At 49.9% G+C, this 20127-nt stretch overlaps 3 protein-coding genes across 3 annotated transcripts; all 3 read right to left on the bottom strand.

Annotated features, from left to right (window-relative positions):
- Window positions 1-322: 322 nt before the first annotated feature.
- LOC149975845 (histone H1) lies at window positions 323-2996 on the bottom strand. Its single transcript, XM_090204289.1, has one exon. It carries the CDS (start codon window positions 2890-2892, stop codon window positions 2269-2271), a length of 624 nt encoding a protein of 207 aa, XP_090060415.1. The 5' UTR covers window positions 2893-2996; the 3' UTR covers window positions 323-2268.
- An 8397-nt stretch (window positions 2997-11393) lies between these two features.
- On the bottom strand, window positions 11394-13204 carry LOC149975844 (histone H1). Its single transcript, XM_090204288.1, has one exon. It carries the CDS (start codon window positions 13098-13100, stop codon window positions 12477-12479), a length of 624 nt encoding a protein of 207 aa, XP_090060414.1. The 5' UTR covers window positions 13101-13204; the 3' UTR covers window positions 11394-12476.
- Window positions 13205-15509: 2305 nt separating this feature from the next.
- Window positions 15510-15865, bottom strand: LOC149975843 (histone H4-like). The gene has a single exon (XM_090206593.1). The coding sequence runs from the start codon at window positions 15819-15821 to the stop codon at window positions 15510-15512; it is 312 nt and encodes a 103-aa protein (XP_090062719.1). The 5' UTR covers window positions 15822-15865.
- Window positions 15866-20127: the final 4262 nt, after the last annotated feature.

The following is a 20127-nucleotide window of genomic DNA, read 5'->3' as shown; positions in this document are numbered from 1 at the left end:
AGTTGTTCTTAGCTACATAGTGACCATTTTTGACACTTTTTGCCCTATATCATTACTATCACTCATTACTGCTAGTGTATTTTTCCCCTCTTCTACTCTAGGCATACATCTAATCACATATAGAGAGCGTTATTGAAACGACTCAAGTCAGTTAAGAACCAACTCTTATTTACAATCACGGCCGGTGGTGATACAGCCTGGAATCGAACCACGGTCTGTAGTGACTCGAGAACAGGGAACATACACGGTGGGAAAGGGGCGTGTACAAATGGAACAATTGTGCCTTTTTGACTGAAATATGGAGGTGGCTCTTAAAAGAGCCTTTGGGGGATTTTGGAGATCAGGTCATCGTTTATGCGCGCTCTCCGCGAATACGACGGGCCAGCTGGATGTCCTTGGGCATGATGGTCACCCTCTTGGCGTGGATGGCGCACAGGTTGGTGTCCTCGAACAGGCCGACCAGGTAAGCCTCGCTTGCCTCCTGCAGGGCCATCACTGCGGAACTCTGGAAGCGCAGGTCGGTCTTAAAGTCCTGGGCAATTTCTCGCACCAGGCGCTGGAAAGGCAGTTTGCGGATCAGCAGCTCAGTGGACTTCTGGTAACGACGGATCTCTCTAAGAGCCACGGTGCCGGGCCTGTAACGGTGAGGCTTCTTCACGCCGCCGGTGGCCGGGGCGCTCTTGCGCGCAGCCTTGGTGGCGAGCTGCTTCCTGGGTGCTTTGCCACCGGTGGATTTGCGAGCGGTTTGCTTGGTTCTGGCCATGGCGCTAGCTAGCTTCCTTCTTTCACAGTCGGAGTATAGCCTCAAAATGCCTATGTGAAGTTTATAAAGCCGGCAGCGGCGTCTGCTCATTGGTCACCATCTCCGCACCGCCCTGATTGGCCCGTTGCGGAGGCCTCCTCCGCCGCCCATTGGACGGGAGGCTCGGCCTCTCCGTGCCGCCCCAAAATGCAACCCCCACCCTCGCCGAGGCGCGCTTGGGTCTTTTGTTAGGGCCGCGAGCAACGTTACACTTTACGCGCAATAATGCTCTCATTCTAGCCTACTAGTTGTTATCCTTCATTTAGGCCTCATGTGGGCACTTGATACGGTGCCGTGTATATGTGTGTGTGTATCTAACAAACACGCCAAATAGTTGGCCAGGCATAGAAAGGACACTTTGCGCTTTTGTTGAGCTAGGTGGTTGGCTCTTAAAAGAGCCTTTGGGGGTTGAGTAGTCAAGTTGCAGCCGCACCAGCGATTTTACTTGGCTTTGACGGCCTTCTCAGTCTTCTTGGGGAGCAGCACTGCCTGGATGTTGGGCAGAACACCACCCTGAGCGATGGTCACGCCGCCAAGCAGTTTGTTCAGCTCCTCGTCGTTACGGACTGCCAGCTGCAGGTGACGGGGGATGATACGAGTCTTCTTGTTGTCACGGGCAGCGTTTCCGGCCAACTCCAGGATCTCAGCAGTCAGGTACTCGAGCACTGCGGCCAGGTACACTGGTGCGCCAGCGCCCACACGCTCGGCGTAGTTGCCTTTACGCAGCAGCCTGTGCACACGGCCCACGGGGAACTGGAGCCCGGCACGGGATGAACGTGTCTTTGCCTTCGCCCTGGCCTTGCCTCCGGTTTTGCCTCTTCCGCTCATATTGGTAGCTTCAGTATGTCACAGAAAGTCTGAATGAGCCGCTGGCCACCTCGAGAGCCTTACTTATACCTCGCCACAAAAGCCATCGATTGGCCACCGGACCGGTGTGGCCTTATCCAATTGGAGTGAGGGAGGGACAGACAGACAGGCAGTCAGCCCTAAGCCCGCCCCCACCCACCCGCAGGCAGGCAGGCAGCAGAGTGACGAGGGCTAGGCTACTCTGTTTCCCTCCGACTTTTGTGACTTTTTCACGTTGGCGGGAGCGCCAAAGTGACTACTCAAATCACTGAAACATGTATCAATCAATTCGAGAGTGGCTCATAATACCAATGGCTGCTGTCCAACCCACTATAGTATGTATGCTTCTTATTATCAGGATCAATGTGACATGCCAATTCTAACACATCACAACAATGTTGACTGGTGAGGGTGCTGCACTCTTGAGTGACAAATGTAAAGCCATTTAGCCACTCGAAAATGTGGTGCGTAAAAGTCATTCATTTCATTTCTTTTGCACCACGGGTAGGTAGGTGGAATGGAATGACATGCGCTTTTATGGAAAGAGGTGGGTGGCTCTTAAAAGAGCCTTTTGTGGTAACAACATGTGTCGAGTAGAAAGAACACTGTTTGTAATAGGTTTACTTCTTCTTGGGGGCTGCCTTCTTGGCCTTGGCCGCCTTGGGCTTGGCGGCTTTGGGCTTCGCTGCCTTGGTAGCCTTCTTGGGGCTCTTGGCCGCTTTCTTGGCCGCTGCGGCGGGCTTCTTCACCTTCTTTGGGCTCTTGGCGGCCTTTTTGGGTGTAGCGGGCTTCTTGGCCTTCTTGGGGGACTTCTTTGCGGCCACGGCCTTCTTGGCTGCTACCTTCTTGGGCTTCTTGGCGGCGGCGGGCTTCTTGGCGGCCACCTTCTTAGCTTTGGGGGCTGCGGCTTTCTTGGCGGGCTTCTTTGCCTCGACGGCCTTCTTGTTGAGCTTGAAGGAGCCGGAAGCACCGGTGCCCTTGGTCTGGACCAGGGTGCCCTTGGTGACGAGGCTCTTGACGGCGATCTTGACACGGGAGTTGTTCTTCTCCACGTCGTAGCCGCCTGCCGCCAGAGACTTCTTGAGCGCGGCCAGGGACACGCCGCTCCTCTCCTTGGAGGCGGACACCGCCTTGACGATGAGCTCGCCTACGCTGGGTCCCGCTTTCTTGGGCTTGGCTGCTGCCTTCTTCTTGGGTGCCTTGGCCGGCGCGGCGGCGGCGGGTGCTGGTGCGACTTCTGCCATGTCTGTCGTTCGGTCCGGTAAACACACACACTTACAACACTACGGTAGTCTGTGAGGAGGAGTACTTTGCTGTAGACGCTGCTCTGCGCTATTGAAGCTCCACACCGTGCAGGGGGCTGGCCTTAAACGCGACATGAGAACCATGTAGACTCAAGCCACCCAGCTCGGCTTCTCCGGGCTGGCCAAATGCTCTTTCACTTGTGTTTTCTGGTCGCCAATATCGGGCCAAAAGTCACCGACGGAGCCGTGTTTTTGGCCCAAAAGCGAACGGCCCAGCGAGCAGACTTGTGTCCGTTCAGAATAAAGTCATGTGGGCTGCAGAAGCCCCGTGCATTTTGCTGCGACTCGCTCAAAACCTCACCGTTCGACTGTCGGGTGGAGCGGTGCGCACTGCTTTTCCTGTGCTATTTGTCTCCTAAATGGCCTAAAAGTGCATCCGATTGCGAGCACCATTGATTGTGGAGTGAGCCGAGATGTCTGGCAAGGGAATCAAATGGTTTGGCGTCCCCTGATGTGCTCCTTGGTGTTTTAAAGGAGAGCTCTTTTGGGGACCTTAAAACACATGCACTTGTGAGGCCTGGCTGAGACTAGTTTCACGTTGTATTCGTCATGTGTCCAGGAGGCAAACGAAATAATACACTGTCCAACGACATGCTTACTTGCACTGTGTGTGTGTGTGTGTGTGATGTTTTATTAGTATGAGTTTATTAGTTGGATTTGGAGCCTGTGTGTTTTCTTGTGCTAGGTAGTCTCTCTCTCTGTCTGTGTGTCTCTTTCAAAAGCGTGTCAGAGAGAGAGAGAGAGAGAGAGAGAGAGAGAGAGATAGGCTTGTGGCCTTCTCGCAGTCCTTCCTCGCTTGACTCCGCAGCGTGACTCACTCGTGCCGGTCTTTGTGTCTGTGGGTCTTGGTGTCTGGCTGTGCGGCCGGCGCTATGGAGGCTGGCGCCCCATGTGCTTGTCCGCCCTGATATAGGCCTAGAGAGAGAGAGATTTGGAGCCTCTTCTTCTCTCTCCTCCTCCCTCTTGTACAGGTGTGTGTAAGGGATGTGAAACGGCTAGTTTCAATCGGTGACGTCACTTGCTCTGAGACTGTTGTTGATGATGTGTGCAGAGGGTCCCTGGTTCGGCCTAAAGTTATACTGTTACACAGGCTCCAGTCATCGGAGCACGAGTGGAATCCCACTCACTGTGTTATACTACCATGCACACATTCCTACCCTGTTCATGTCAGCATCATTTATTCCCTCTCCCCCCTTTTTGACATGTCCTCCACACACACACACATATGGATTTGCTTTTTTCACTGACAGGTTGGGTGGCTCTTAAAAGAGCCTTTGGGTTACTACAGCACTCCAAATGGGCTGTTTACTTGGAGCTGGTGTACTTGGTCACGGCCTTGGTGCCCTCGGACACTGCGTGCTTGGCCAGCTCTCCGGGGAGCAGCAGGCGCACTGCGGTCTGGATCTCCCTGGAGGTGATGGTGGAACGCTTGTTGTAGTGGGCCAGGCGAGACGACTCTCCGGCGATACGCTCGAAGATGTCGTTCACGAACGAGTTCATGATTCCCATGGCCTTGGAGGAGATGCCGGTATCGGGGTGGACCTGCTTCAGGACTTTGTACACGTAAATGGCGTAGCTCTCCTTCCTCGACTTTCGGCGTTTCTTGCCGCCTTTCCCTGCGGTCTTGGTGACGGCTTTCTTGGAGCCCTTCTTGGGCGCGGACTTTGCTGGCTCGGGCATGATGCTGATGTCTCGCTGCTTCTCACAAACGAATGAGGGGGTGGAGAGCCCTTTCCCTCTTATGAAGACGAAGCTAAGCTAATTCGCCGGCCGTGGACAAAAAGTCCTACAATGGCTAGAAATAAGGCCCCCCTTTTTGGTACTTGGTGGGGATTTCCCAGCCGTGGTGCCTCAGTAATACGACTGTACGCAAAGCCTGCACTGAACATAGCCTCCTGTCACGAATACTCCCTCCCTGTCCACTCAAGAGTGGCTCATGGTTTAATACGACTGTACGCAAAGCCTGCACTGAACATAGCCTCCTGTCACGAATACTCCCTCCCTGTCCACTCAAGAGTGGCTCATGGTTTAATACGACTGTACGCAAAGCCTGCACTGAACATAGCCTCCTGTCACGAATACTCCCTCCCTGTCCACTCAAGAGTGGCTCATGGTTTCCTACGATAATGGATTTGACCCTTTTGAAGCGGATGTGGGTGGCTCTTAAAAGAGCCTTTGGGTTCAAGTCGGGATGTTGACGTTCCGAGAAGAGTGCGTTTAACCGCCGAAACCGTACAGGGTGCGTCCCTGGCGTTTCAGAGCGTAGACCACGTCCATGGCCGTAACGGTCTTCCTCTTGGCGTGCTCGGTGTAGGTGACGGCGTCACGGATCACGTTCTCAAGGAACACCTTCAGGACACCGCGGGTCTCCTCGTAGATCAGCCCGGAGATACGCTTCACGCCGCCACGGCGAGCCAGACGGCGAATGGCGGGCTTGGTGATTCCCTGGATGTTATCGCGGAGAACCTTACGGTGACGCTTGGCGCCTCCTTTTCCGAGTCCCTTGCCGCCTTTACCTCTTCCAGACATCGTGTGTTCACTAGCTGAGTTCAAGTGAATTAATGACGTAATTTTCGGTGCTCGGTGCTCTTATTATCTGCGTTTGGTGGACCTGATTGAAGCCAGTGGCACAGAAAGCGCGCGCTTTTGCCTGGCCTCTGCTGCAAAGGGGAGGGCGTTCGTTCTAGGGAACTATGGAGGAAGAAGAAATCAAAGCTACTTGCATGCGCGGGAAACACACTCAAATACTGAGCTATGTTGAACACAAGGCCCAACTGTGATGTCCCACTCTTCACATTGATTGGTGTTGTTCTTGTTGTTGTTGTTGTTGTTGCGCCTGATTCAACTCTTTCAATCAGCTGTGCCTCTCCAGGGCTTCAACAAAAATGCCTACTCTACCCCTGCCTGGAGTTGGGAAACACTGAACTAGTAGGATTCAACCCACTGCAGTTGCCAGTCACACCTAATAGAGATAGGCGTTAAAAACCTCAAATAGTGTCACAAGTACAAAGGAGAAACGAAGTGGCACAAACGGGAAACAAATACACAAGGAATGCCACAAATCCTAAGGGGTCCGTAATGTCACCTCAGCAGTCATGTAGCTCTTGAAGGCCATGTAATAACGTCATTCTTCTTTTTCTTCCCTAGACATGATCCAGGTGGCCATGGGACGGGTGGTGATACCTCTGCAAGCTGAAATGCAGTAAAACATTCCTCAGACACCCACCCAACACACACACAATAAAGGGATCATTTTCCTATGCGTACAGAGGTGATAGGGATGTGCAAATATTGTATGGTACTTTTTTCAAAAAACAATAACATAGCCTTATATTACGGAAATAGTGGTATGAGGTGGATCCTTTATAGGCCAGAGAGCCTCAGATGTTGCATTGAATGATCTCAACAGGTCATTTCAAAGGGGACAAATGAGGCCCAAGGGCACATACTGGCGATTGACCAATCGGTGCAGTTGATTCACATCTCAGATGTGACTAGGTATCATCTTACAACTTATTGTTGCCACAATTGTCTCTTACATGTACTTAGTGGCTGCCGGCCCTCGGTTTAGTACATCGAGCAACAGAGGTTGCCTTTTAGGAGAACGACTGACAAGCGTTCAACTAGCTGGGATGCAACTAGTGTCATCAAAGCACTTTGTCATAGCAAGTTAGAAGAAATAGGTTAAGGTTACGAAAAGGCTTAGGCTTACCCCAAATGCCACGTCCGTTCGTAGCTGTACTCCGTGTAGGCACAACAAGTCATCACACAGAGAGCACACTTGAAGCACAACTGCACTGCCTGGAAGGCCGCAACGGACTGAATTGGAATCCCTCAAACAGCACGCTAACTACATTCCGCTTTATGATGTCACAGTCAGCCCCTCGGAACACTGGTCCTCAACAATCTCAAACACCTTGGATACCCAAGCCAAACATTCTCGAATCACTCACATTCACAAATCAACCAGGGAGAAGAAGGCTGCCAGGAATTGAATGCTGAAAAGCTAACCTCCTTCACAGAGCAACATCATAGGACTGGGAGTTTGTGTTCAACAGCTTACGTTCCCCTATTATCAAGGGCTTAGTTCCTCTATAGGCTGCAGTGCAGATACTTCACATGCAGAGTACAACAACAAATAACAGAGGGCCTGTTACCACACCCTATAGGCTAGGAGTTGAACTTGGACCACAATGACATTGGTAGTAATTAGCCTGCAGCATAAATGACAGCTCCCTAACGGGGACATAAAGTGGAAATGGAAGTGCGACACATAGAGGAAAAGTCCTAATCCTAATCAAATAGACACATTTATTTGTTTATTCTTTTTTTTATTTCACCTTTATTTAACCAGGTAGGCAAGTTGAGAACAAGTTCTCATTTACAATTGCGACCTGGCCAAGATAAAGCAAAGCACTTCGACACATACAACGACACAGACTTACACATGGAGTAAAACAAACATACAGTCAATAATACAGTATAAACAAGTCTATATACGATGTGAGCAAATGAGGTGAGATAAGGGAGGTAAAGGCAAAAAAAGGCCATGGTGGCAAAGTAAATACAATATAGCAAGTAAAACACCGGAATGGTACATTTGCAATGGAAGAAATGTGCAAAGTAGAAATAAAAATAATGGGGTGCAAAGGAGCAAAATAAATAAATTCATTAAATACAGTAGGGAAAGAGGTAGTTGTTTGGCCTAAATTATAGGTGGGCTATGTACAGGTGCAGTAATCTGTGAGCTGCTCTGACAGTTGGTGCTTAAAGCTAGTGAGGGAGATAAGTGTTTCCAGTTTCAGAGATTTTTGTAGTTCGTTCCAGTCATTGGCAGCAGAGAACTGGAAGGAGAGGCGGCCAAAGAAAGAATTGGTTTTGGGGGTGACTAGAGAGATATACATACACCTGTTTAGCAGATGTCGGAAATGCTTGTGTTACTAGCTCCAACAGCACAGTCAAGTCTAACAAGTAATATCTAACCATGTTCCAACATTCCACACAATACACCCAAATGCAATTGGAATACATCAATATATGGACGAGCAATGTCAGACCGTCCGTAGACTAACATACCTTACAATACAATACTTTATATATCCACATGACATGAGCTATGCAAACCACCTCCACGTTAGGAATGTGCCCAGTGATATCTAACAAAAACACACACCTCCGTGGAACCCACATGGCAAGACAGGAAGGAAGACATGCAGGAGTGCTCATGAAGAAGACCGGAATCATCTCCAATCAAGTGAACAATGTCAAAGGAATAGGGCAAGTCATATAGATAGGGAGGCATTTCACCGCCACCCGCTGGACCACAAGTCATTTTGCCAACACTGGCTCATCATTCAAAGCCACATAGGGAGGGATCTTAACACCACCTGCTGGATCAGAAGTGCCACTCACAATGGCCACACAGACCATTTCTCCCTCAACCTGATGCAATTGTCACAACAAGTATGTGCTCAAAATCAAACATTAACTACAACAGATCATCAAATAGGCAAACACATGCTCATGTAGAGTACCTCAAATTATACAGTTACTTTGTCACCAAACCTAATCTGTCATTCATCTACAAATACATGCTCTTCTAAAGCCACAATGCAATGTTCACATGGTACATTTCATTTCTTACAATCTATGTCACTATTACTTCATTTGACTGCTCTTAAATCATATTCACTTAACCCTTTTCTTCACCTGCTGATTTTCTGCTGCTTTTGTCTCTTGCAGATTTGGACGTCATGTGAATCTATGTTTCTCAAGTATCAAAAGAGAGAAAATGAAAAACGGAATGCTACTTTTCTCTCTAGCCTAGTGCACTCTTTATCTGTAAGCTCCCCTACTGGTGTAGGTAGCTCCAAAAAAAGGTACAGATGCCATAGAACCTGATCTCGACGACCACATTTTACACCAATGCACCCCGACAATCGGTTGGTGGTCGGGAATCAAGTGGATGATTCTGGGACCAATTACAGGATAGGGGTGAGGGGTGTACTGAACTGTGCCTATAGCATGTCAAAAATCCCTCCAACGGGAAATAGGCCTTGGCAAATGGCCAGGGGCGCTGTCCTTTTCAGCACCACGGAGCTCCCCTATTACCTGTCTCATGAGTGAAGATGCAACAGCAGACAATTCCTGCTCTTTTGTCCTGCAATGACACACTTTAGCCGTGTCATTGCTGCATTTAACTGGCAGCCTGTATTTAGGGCCTTTACTTTGTCGTATCATTTGGTCAAGGGGTTTCGATTCGTCAGCAAATCTTCTTTGAAAAATGAACTAAATCCCACATCAGAAGTCGACTTCAAATCACGCCAAAGACACACGACTCTACTCAACCGGAGTCAATAGTATCAAATATTCTGCACTGTGAAGGTGTCATGTGCTGAGCCATTTAGTTCCTATGAAGCCTATTTACGAAGCCAATGCAGCAATCACCACGTACCTGCCTGCATTGGTGATTGCTATTCTGTAATTGGTCAACTACTAATAGGGCAATCATCCCGGCAGCTTCGTAACAGCTGTTTTGCAAGCCCTTGACGATTACATCTATTGATTCCTGCTGTCCTGATACCTTTTCTCTTAAGGGATCTCGGATCTAGTCTAAAGGCCTATCAATGGGTATGGCATTGGAATATTCAATCGCACACTGAATTCATCCCACTAAATACATTCCTTTCATTTCTCCATTTATTCCACCATATCGAAACAACTTACCTATGCACGCACACAAACAAGCACAGAAGGGCGACTTAATAATATCACGTCTAATTTGGTGGCCTACAACATTTCCTGTACCTTCAACCACAACGTTGGTAACAATTTTTTTCGACCACCTTTCACTTGCGCCGGACAGAGATATATCATTTTACTTTCAATAGCTTAGTCAGTCGCATGAATTATGGGGTGCACACAGCTAACGTTGTAATGATCGGATCAAAACATGGATTTTTGGGGCCATCGAGGAATGTCACATGGCCCAGAAATCATTGAATGGCCATTTTCACAAAGGAATAGACAGACTCATTCCAAGAGCAATTGGAATCGAAAAAACACAACGTGCCCCACTTGGGGACCCGAGGACCGAGTTTGGGAAACGCTGGCCTGAAGATCAAATACCAATAGGGAGCCACTATGACGTGCTCACACGCTGACAGTACCCGCGTTTAACCACTAGATGGCCTCCGTGCTCCACGGTAAACTTTTCCCCTCTCATCAGCGGCACTGCAACATGGGACTTTCAAAGTCAGTTGTTCTTAGCTACATAGTGACCATTTTTGACACTTTTTGCCCTATATCATTACTATCACTCATTACTGCTAGTGTATTTTTCCCCTCTTCTACTCTAGGCATACATCTAATCACATATAGAGAGCGTTATTGAAACGACTCAAGTCAGTTAAGAACCAACTCTTATTTACAATCACGGCCGGTGGTGATACAGCCTGGAATCGAACCACGGTCTGTAGTGACTCGAGAACAGGGAACATACACGGTGGGAAAGGGGCGTGTACAAATGGAACAATTGTGCCTTTTTGACTGAAATATGGAGGTGGCTCTTAAAAGAGCCTTTGGGGGATTTTGGAGATCAGGTCATCGTTTATGCGCGCTCTCCGCGAATACGACGGGCCAGCTGGATGTCCTTGGGCATGATGGTCACCCTCTTGGCGTGGATGGCGCACAGGTTGGTGTCCTCGAACAGGCCGACCAGGTAAGCCTCGCTTGCCTCCTGCAGGGCCATCACTGCGGAACTCTGGAAGCGCAGGTCGGTCTTAAAGTCCTGGGCAATTTCTCGCACCAGGCGCTGGAAAGGTAGTTTGCGGATCAGCAGCTCAGTGGACTTCTGGTAACGACGGATCTCTCTAAGAGCCACGGTGCCGGGCCTGTAACGGTGAGGCTTCTTCACGCCGCCGGTGGCCGGGGCGCTCTTGCGCGCAGCCTTGGTGGCGAGCTGCTTCCTGGGTGCTTTGCCACCGGTGGATTTGCGAGCGGTTTGCTTGGTTCTGGCCATGGCGCTAGCTAGCTTCCTTCTTTCACAGTCGGAGTATAGCCTCAAAATGCCTATGTGAAGTTTATAAAGCCGGCAGCGGGTCTGCTCATTGGTCACCATCTCCGCACCGCCCTGATTGGCCCGTTGCGGAGGCCTCCTCCGCCGCCCATTGGACGGGAGGCTCGGCCTCTCCGTGCCGCCCCAAAATGCAACCCCCACCCTCGCCGAGGCGCGCTTGGGTCTTTTGTTAGGGCCGCGAGCAACGTTACACTTTACGCGCAATAATGCTCTCATTCTAGCCTACTAGTTGTTATCCTTCATTTAGGCCTCATGTGGGCACTTGATACGGTGCCGTGTATATGTGTGTGTGTATCTAACAAACACGCCAAATAGTTGGCCAGGCATAGAAAGGACACTTTGCGCTTTTGTTGAGCTAGGTGGTTGGCTCTTAAAAGAGCCTTTGGGGGTTGAGTAGTCAAGTTGCAGCCGCACCAGCGATTTTACTTGGCTTTGACGGCCTTCTCAGTCTTCTTGGGGAGCAGCACTGCCTGGATGTTGGGCAGAACACCACCCTGAGCGATGGTCACGCCGCCAAGCAGTTTGTTCAGCTCCTCGTCGTTACGGACTGCCAGCTGCAGGTGACGGGGGATGATACGAGTCTTCTTGTTGTCACGGGCAGCGTTTCCGGCCAACTCCAGGATCTCAGCAGTCAGGTACTCGAGCACTGCGGCCAGGTACACTGGTGCGCCAGCGCCCACACGCTCGGCGTAGTTGCCTTTACGCAGCAGCCTGTGCACACGGCCCACGGGGAACTGGAGCCCGGCACGGGATGAACGTGTCTTTGCCTTCGCCCTGGCCTTGCCTCCGGTTTTGCCTCTTCCGCTCATATTGGTAGCTTCAGTATGTCACAGAAAGTCTGAATGAGCCGCTGGCCACCTCGAGAGCCTTACTTATACCTCGCCACAAAAGCCATCGATTGGCCACCGGACCGGTGTGGCCTTATCCAATTGGAGTGAGGGAGGGACAGACAGACAGGCAGTCAGCCCTAAGCCCGCCCCCACCCACCCGCAGGCAGGCAGGCAGCAGAGTGACGAGGGCTAGGCTACTCTGTTTCCCTCCGACTTTTGTGACTTTTTCACGTTGGCGGGAGCGCCAAAGTGACTACTCAAATCACTGAAACATGTATCAATCAATTCGAGAGTGGCTCATAATACCAATGGCTGCTGTCCAACCCACTATAGTATGTATGCTTCTTATTATCAGGATCAATGTGACATGCCAATTCTAACACATCACAACAATGTTGACTGGTGAGGGTGCTGCACTCTTGAGTGACAAATGTAAAGCCATTTAGCCACTCGAAAATGTGGTGCGTAAAAGTCATTCATTTCATTTCTTTTGCACCACGGGTAGGTAGGTGGAATGGAATGACATGCGCTTTTATGGAAAGAGGTGGGTGGCTCTTAAAAGAGCCTTTTGTGGTAACAACATGTGTCGAGTAGAAAGAACACTGTTTGTAATAGGTTTACTTCTTCTTGGGGGCTGCCTTCTTGGCCTTGGCCGCCTTGGGCTTGGCGGCTTTGGGCTTCGCTGCCTTGGTAGCCTTCTTGGGGCTCTTGGCCGCTTTCTTGGCCGCTGCGGCGGGCTTCTTCACCTTCTTTGGGCTCTTGGCGGCCTTTTTGGGTGTAGCGGGCTTCTTGGCCTTCTTGGGGGACTTCTTTGCGGCCACGGCCTTCTTGGCTGCTACCTTCTTGGGCTTCTTGGCGGCGGCGGGCTTCTTGGCGGCCACCTTCTTAGCTTTGGGGGCTGCGGCTTTCTTGGCGGGCTTCTTTGCCTCGACGGCCTTCTTGTTGAGCTTGAAGGAGCCGGAAGCACCGGTGCCCTTGGTCTGGACCAGGGTGCCCTTGGTGACGAGGCTCTTGACGGCGATCTTGACACGGGAGTTGTTCTTCTCCACGTCGTAGCCGCCTGCCGCCAGAGACTTCTTGAGCGCGGCCAGGGACACGCCGCTCCTCTCCTTGGAGGCGGACACCGCCTTGACGATGAGCTCGCCTACGCTGGGTCCCGCTTTCTTGGGCTTGGCTGCTGCCTTCTTCTTGGGTGCCTTGGCCGGCGCGGCGGCGGCGGGTGCTGGTGCGACTTCTGCCATGTCTGTCGTTCGGTCCGGTAAACACACACACTTACAACACTACGGTAGTCTGTGAGGAGGAGTACTTTGCTGTAGACGCTGCTCTGCGCTATTGAAGCTCCACACCGTGCAGGCCTTAAACGCGACATGAGAACCATGTAGACTCAAGCCACCCAGCTCGGCTTCTCCGGGCTGGCCAAATGCTCTTTCACTTGTGTTTTCTGGTCGCCAATATCGGGCCAAAAGTCACCGACGGAGCCGTGTTTTTGGCCCAAAAGCGAACGGCCCAGCGAGCAGACTTGTGTCCGTTCAGAATAAAGTCATGTGGGCTGCAGAAGCCCCGTGCATTTTGCTGCGACTCGCTCAAAACCTCACCGTTCGACTGTCGGGTGGAGCGGTGCGCACTGCTTTTCCTGTGCTATTTGTCTCCTAAATGGCCTAAAAGTGCATCCGATTGCGAGCACCATTGATTGTGGAGTGAGCCGAGATGTCTGGCAAGGGAATCAAATGGTTTGGCGTCCCCTGATGTGCTCCTTGGTGTTTTAAAGGAGAGCTCTTTTGGGGACCTTAAAACACATGCACTTGTGAGGCCTGGCTGAGACTAGTTTCACGTTGTATTCGTCATGTGTCCAGGAGGCAAACGAAATAATACACTGTCCAACGACATGCTTACTTGCACTGTGTGTGTGTGTGTGTGTGTGATGTTTTATTAGTATGAGTTTATTAGTTGGATTTGGAGCCTGTGTGTTTTCTTGTGCTAGGTAGTCTCTCTCTCTGTCTGTGTGTCTCTTTCAAAAGCGTGTCAGAGAGAGAGAGAGAGAGAGAGAGAGAGAGATAGGCTTGTGGCCTTCTCGCAGTCCTTCCTCGCTTGACTCCGCAGCGTGACTCACTCGTGCCGGTCTTTGTGTCTGTGGGTCTTGGTGTCTGGCTGTGCGGCCGGCGCTATGGAGGCTGGCGCCCCATGTGCTTGTCCGCCCTGATATAGGCCTAGAGAGAGAGAGATTTGGAGCCTCTTCTTCTCTCTCCTCCTCCCTCTTGTACAGGTGTGTGTAAGGGATGTGAAACGGCTAGTTTCAATCGGTGACGTCACTTGCTCTGAGACTGTTGTTGATGATGTGTGCAGAGGGTCCCTGGTTCGGCCTAAAGTTATACTGTTACACAGGCTCCAGTCATCGGAGCACGAGTGGAATCCCACTCACTGTGTTATACTACCATGCACACATTCCTACCCTGTTCATGTCAGCATCATTTATTCCCTCTCCCCCCTTTTTGACATGTCCTCCACACACACACACATATGGATTTGCTTTTTTCACTGACAGGTTGGGTGGCTCTTAAAAGAGCCTTTGGGTTACTACAGCACTCCAAATGGGCTGTTTACTTGGAGCTGGTGTACTTGGTCACGGCCTTGGTGCCCTCGGACACTGCGTGCTTGGCCAGCTCTCCGGGGAGCAGCAGGCGCACTGCGGTCTGGATCTCCCTGGAGGTGATGGTGGAACGCTTGTTGTAGTGGGCCAGGCGAGACGACTCTCCGGCGATACGCTCGAAGATGTCGTTCACGAACGAGTTCATGATTCCCATGGCCTTGGAGGAGATGCCGGTATCGGGGTGGACCTGCTTCAGGACTTTGTACACGTAAATGGCGTAGCTCTCCTTCCTCGACTTTCGGCGTTTCTTGCCGCCTTTCCCTGCGGTCTTGGTGACGGCTTTCTTGGAGCCCTTCTTGGGCGCGGACTTTGCTGGCTCGGGCATGATGCTGATGTCTCGCTGCTTCTCACAAACGAATGAGGGGGTGGAGAGCCCTTTCCCTCTTATGAAGACGAAGCTAAGCTAATTCGCCGGCCGTGGACACACCCCTGCTTTCTCATAGGCGCCCCTGCCATTTGCCCAGTGGAGCTGAGCGCGCATAAGAGCCTTCCACTCAGAGGCTTGCTTCCCTAACAAAGACCATAGCCTATGCTCTGTCACTGGTGGGGAATGGTGTGTTTCCAAAAAAGTCCTACAATGGCTAGAAATAAGGCCCCCCTTTTTGGTACTTGGTGGGGATTTCCCAGCCGTGGTGCCTCAGTAATACGACTGTACGCAAAGCCTGCACTGAACATAGCCTCCTGTCACGAATACTCCCTCCCTGTCCACTCAAGAGTGGCTCATGGTTTAATACGACTGTACGCAAAGCCTGCACTGAACATAGCCTCCTGTCACGAATACTCCCTCCCTGTCCACTCAAGAGTGGCTCATGGTTTAATACGACTGTACGCAAAGCCTGCACTGAACATAGCCTCCTGTCACGAATACTCCCTCCCTGTCCACTCAAGAGTGGCTCATGGTTTCCTACGATAATGGATTTGACCCTTTTGAAGCGGATGTGGGTGGCTCTTAAAAGAGCCTTTGGGTTCAAGTCGGGATGTTGACGTTCCGAGAAGAGTGCGTTTAACCGCCGAAATCGTACAGGGTGCGTCCCTGGCGTTTCAGAGCGTAGACCACGTCCATGGCCGTAACGGTCTTCCTCTTGGCGTGCTCGGTGTAGGTGACGGCGTCACGGATCACGTTCTCAAGGAACACCTTCAGGACACCGCGGGTCTCCTCGTAGATCAGCCCGGAGATACGCTTCACGCCGCCACGGCGAGCCAGACGGCGAATGGCGGGCTTGGTGATTCCCTGGATGTTATCGCGGAGAACCTTACGGTGACGCTTGGCGCCTCCTTTTCCGAGTCCCTTGCCGCCTTTACCTCTTCCAGACATCGTGTGTTCACTAGCTGAGTTCAAGTGAATTAATGACGTAATTTTCGGTGCTCGGTGCTCTTCTTATCTGCGTTTGGTGGACCTGATGGAAGTGCGACACATAGAGGAAAAGTCCTAATCCTAATCAAATAGACACATTTATTTGTTTATTCTTTTTTTTATTTCACCTTTATTTAACCAGGTAGGCAAGTTGAGAACAAGTTCTCATTTACAATTGCGACCTGGCCAAGATAAAGCAAAGCACTTCGACACATACAACGACACAGACTTACACATGGAGTAAAACAAACATACAGTCAATAATACAGTATAAACAAGTCTATATACGATGTGAGCAAATGAGGTGAGATAAGGGAGGTAAAGGCAAAAAAAGGCCATGGTGGCAAAGTAAATACAATATAGCAAGTAAAACACCGGAATGGTACATTTGCAATGGAAGAAATGTGCAAAGTAGAAATAAAAATAATGGGGTGCAAAGGAGCAAAATAAATAAATTCATTAAATACAGTAGGGAAAGAGGTAGTTGTTTGGCCTAAATTATAGGTGGGCTATGTACAGGTGCAGTAATCTGTGAGCTGCTCTGACAGTTGGTGCTTAAAGCTAGTGAGGGAGATAAGTGTTTCCAGTTTCAGAGATTTTTGTAGTTCGTTCCAGTCATTGGCAGCAGAGAACTGGAAGGAGAGGCGGCCAAAGAAAGAATTGGTTTTGGGGGTGACTAGAGAGATATACATACACCTGTTTAGCAGATGTCGGAAATGCTTGTGTTACTAGCTCCAACAGCACAGTCAAGTCTAACAAGTAATATCTAACCATGTTCCAACATTCCACACAATACACCCAAATGCAATTGGAATACATCAATATATGGACGAGCAATGTCAGACCGTCCGTAGACTAACATACCTTACAATACAATACTTTATATATCCACATGACATGAGCTATGCAAACCACCTCCACGTTAGGAATGTGCCCAGTGATATCTAACAAAAACACACACCTCCGTGGAACCCACATGGCAAGACAGGAAGGAAGACATGCAGGAGTGCTCATGAAGAAGACCGGAATCATCTCCAATCAAGTGAACAATGTCAAAGGAATAGGGCAAGTCATATAGATAGGGAGGCATTTCACCGCCACCCGCTGGACCACAAGTCATTTTGCCAACACTGGCTCATCATTCAAAGCCACATAGGGAGGGATCTTAACACCACCTGCTGGATCAGAAGTGCCACTCACAATGGCCACACAGACCATTTCTCCCTCAACCTGATGCAATTGTCACAACAAGTATGTGCTCAAAATCAAACATTAACTACAACAGATCATCAAATAGGCAAACACATGCTCATGTAGAGTACCTCAAATTATACAGTTACTTTGTCACCAAACCTAATCTGTCATTCATCTACAAATACATGCTCTTCTAAAGCCACAATGCAATGTTCACATGGTACATTTCATTTCTTACAATCTATGTCACTATTACTTCATTTGACTGCTCTTAAATCATATTCACTTAACCCTTTTCTTCACCTGCTGATTTTCTGCTGCTTTTGTCTCTTGCAGATTTGGACGTCATGTGAATCTATGTTTCTCAAGTATCAAAAGAGAGAAAATGAAAAACGGAATGCTACTTTTCTCTCTAGCCTAGTGCACTCTTTATCTGTAAGCTCCCCTACTGGTGTAGGTAGCTCCAAAAAAAGGTACAGATGCCATAGAACCTGATCTCGACGACCACATTTTACACCAATGCACCCCGACAATCGGTTGGTGGTCGGGAATCAAGTGGATGATTCTGGGACCAATTACAGGATAGGGGTGAGGGGTGTACTGAACTGTGCCTATAGCATGTCAAAAATCCCTCCAACGGGAAATAGGCCTTGGCAAATGGCCAGGGGCGCTGTCCTTTTCAGCACCACGGAGCTCCCCTATTACCTGTCTCATGAGTGAAGATGCAACAGCAGACAATTCCTGCTCTTTTGTCCTGCAATGACACACTTTAGCCGTGTCATTGCTGCATTTAACTGGCAGCCTGTATTTAGGGCCTTTACTTTGTCGTATCATTTGGTCAAGGGGTTTCGATTCGTCAGCAAATCTTCTTTGAAAAATGAACTAAATCCCACATCAGAAGTCGACTTCAAATCACGCCAAAGACACACGACTCTACTCAACCGGAGTCAATAGTATCAAATATTCTGCACTGTGAAGGTGTCATGTGCTGAGCCATTTAGTTCCTATGAAGCCTATTTACGAAGCCAATGCAGCAATCACCACGTACCTGCCTGCATTGGTGATTGCTATTCTGTAATTGGTCAACTACTAATAGGGCAATCATCCCGGCAGCTTCGTAACAGCTGTTTTGCAAGCCCTTGACGATTACATCTATTGATTCCTGCTGTCCTGATACCTTTTCTCTTAAGGGATCTCGGATCTAGTCTAAAGGCCTATCAATGGGTATGGCATTGGAATATTCAATCGCACACTGAATTCATCCCACTAAATACATTCCTTTCATTTCTCCATTTATTCCACCATATCGAAACAACTTACCTATGCACGCACACAAACAAGCACAGAAGGGCGACTTAATAATATCACGTCTAATTTGGTGGCCTACAACATTTCCTGTACCTTCAACCACAACGTTGGTAACAATTTTTTTCGACCACCTTTCACTTGCGCCGGACAGAGATATATCATTTTACTTTCAATAGCTTAGTCAGTCGCATGAATTATGGGGTGCACACAGCTAACGTTGTAATGATCGGATCAAAACATGGATTTTTGGGGCCATCGAGGAATGTCACATGGCCCAGAAATCATTGAATGGCCATTTTCACAAAGGAATAGACAGACTCATTCCAAGAGCAATTGGAATCGAAAAAACACAACGTGCCCCACTTGGGGACCCGAGGACCGAGTTTGGGAAACGCTGGCCTGAAGATCAAATACCAATAGGGAGCCACTATGACGTGCTCACACGCTGACAGTACCCGCGTTTAACCACTAGATGGCCTCCGTGCTCCACGGTAAACTTTTCCCCTCTCATCAGCGGCACTGCAACATGGGACTTTCAAAGTCAGTTGTTCTTAGCTACATAGTGACCATTTTTGACACTTTTTGCCCTATATCATTACTATCACTCATTACTGCTAGTGTATTTTTCCCCTCTTCTACTCTAGGCATACATCTAATCACATATAGAGAGCGTTATTGAAACGACTCAAGTCAGTTAAGAACCAACTCTTATTTACAATCACGGCCGGTGGTGATACAGCCTGGAATCGAACCACGGTCTGTAGTGACTCGAGAACAGGGAACATACACGGTGGGAAAGGGGCGTGTACAAATGGAACAATTGTGCCTTTTTGACTGAAATATGGAGGTGGCTCTTAAAAGAGCCTTTGGGGGATTTTGGAGATCAGGTCATCGTTTATGCGCGCTCTCCGCGAATACGACGGGCCAGCTGGATGTCCTTGGGCATGATGGTCACCCTCTTGGCGTGGATGGCGCACAGGTTGGTGTCCTCGAACAGGCCGACCAGGTAAGCCTCGCTTGCCTCCTGCAGGGCCATCACTGCGGAACTCTGGAAGCGCAGGTCGGTCTTAAAGTCCTGGGCAATTTCTCGCACCAGGCGCTGGAAAGGCAGTTTGCGGATCAGCAGCTCAGTGGACTTCTGGTAACGACGGATCTCTCTAAGAGCCACGGTGCCGGGCCTGTAACGGTGAGGCTTCTTCACGCCGCCGGTGGCCGGGGCGCTCTTGCGCGCAGCCTTGGTGGCGAGCTGCTTCCTGGGTGCTTTGCCACCGGTGGATTTGCGAGCGGTTTGCTTGGTTCTGGCCATGGCGCTAGCTAGCTTCCTTCTTTCACAGTCGGAGTATAGCCTCAAAATGCCTATGTGAAGTTTATAAAGCCGGCAGCGGCGTCTGCTCATTCGTCACCATCTCCGCACCGCCCTGATTGGCCCGTTGCGGAGGCCTCCTCCGCCGCCCATTGGACGGGAGGCTCGGCCTCTCCGTGCCGCCCCAAAATGCAACCCCCACCCTCGCCGAGGCGCGCTTGGGTCTTTTGTTAGGGCCGCGAGCAACGTTACACTTTACGCGCAATAATGCTCTCATTCTAGCCTACTAGTTGTTATCCTTCATTTAGGCCTCATGTGGGCACTTGATACGGTGCCGTGTATATGTGTGTGTGTATCTAACAAACACGCCAAATAGTTGGCCAGGCATAGAAAGGACACTTTGCGCTTTTGTTGAGCTAGGTGGTTGGCTCTTAAAAGAGCCTTTGGGGGTTGAGTAGTCAA

Source organism: Oncorhynchus mykiss, chromosome 17, assembly GCF_057628025.1.
Source record: "Oncorhynchus mykiss isolate SJ-2025 chromosome 17, ASM5762802v1, whole genome shotgun sequence".
In the NCBI taxonomy this organism is placed as follows: Eukaryota; Metazoa; Chordata; class Actinopteri; order Salmoniformes; family Salmonidae; genus Oncorhynchus; species Oncorhynchus mykiss.
The sequence above is the reverse complement of the archived record's forward strand: the minus strand, read 5'-3'. Positions and strand labels throughout refer to the sequence as shown.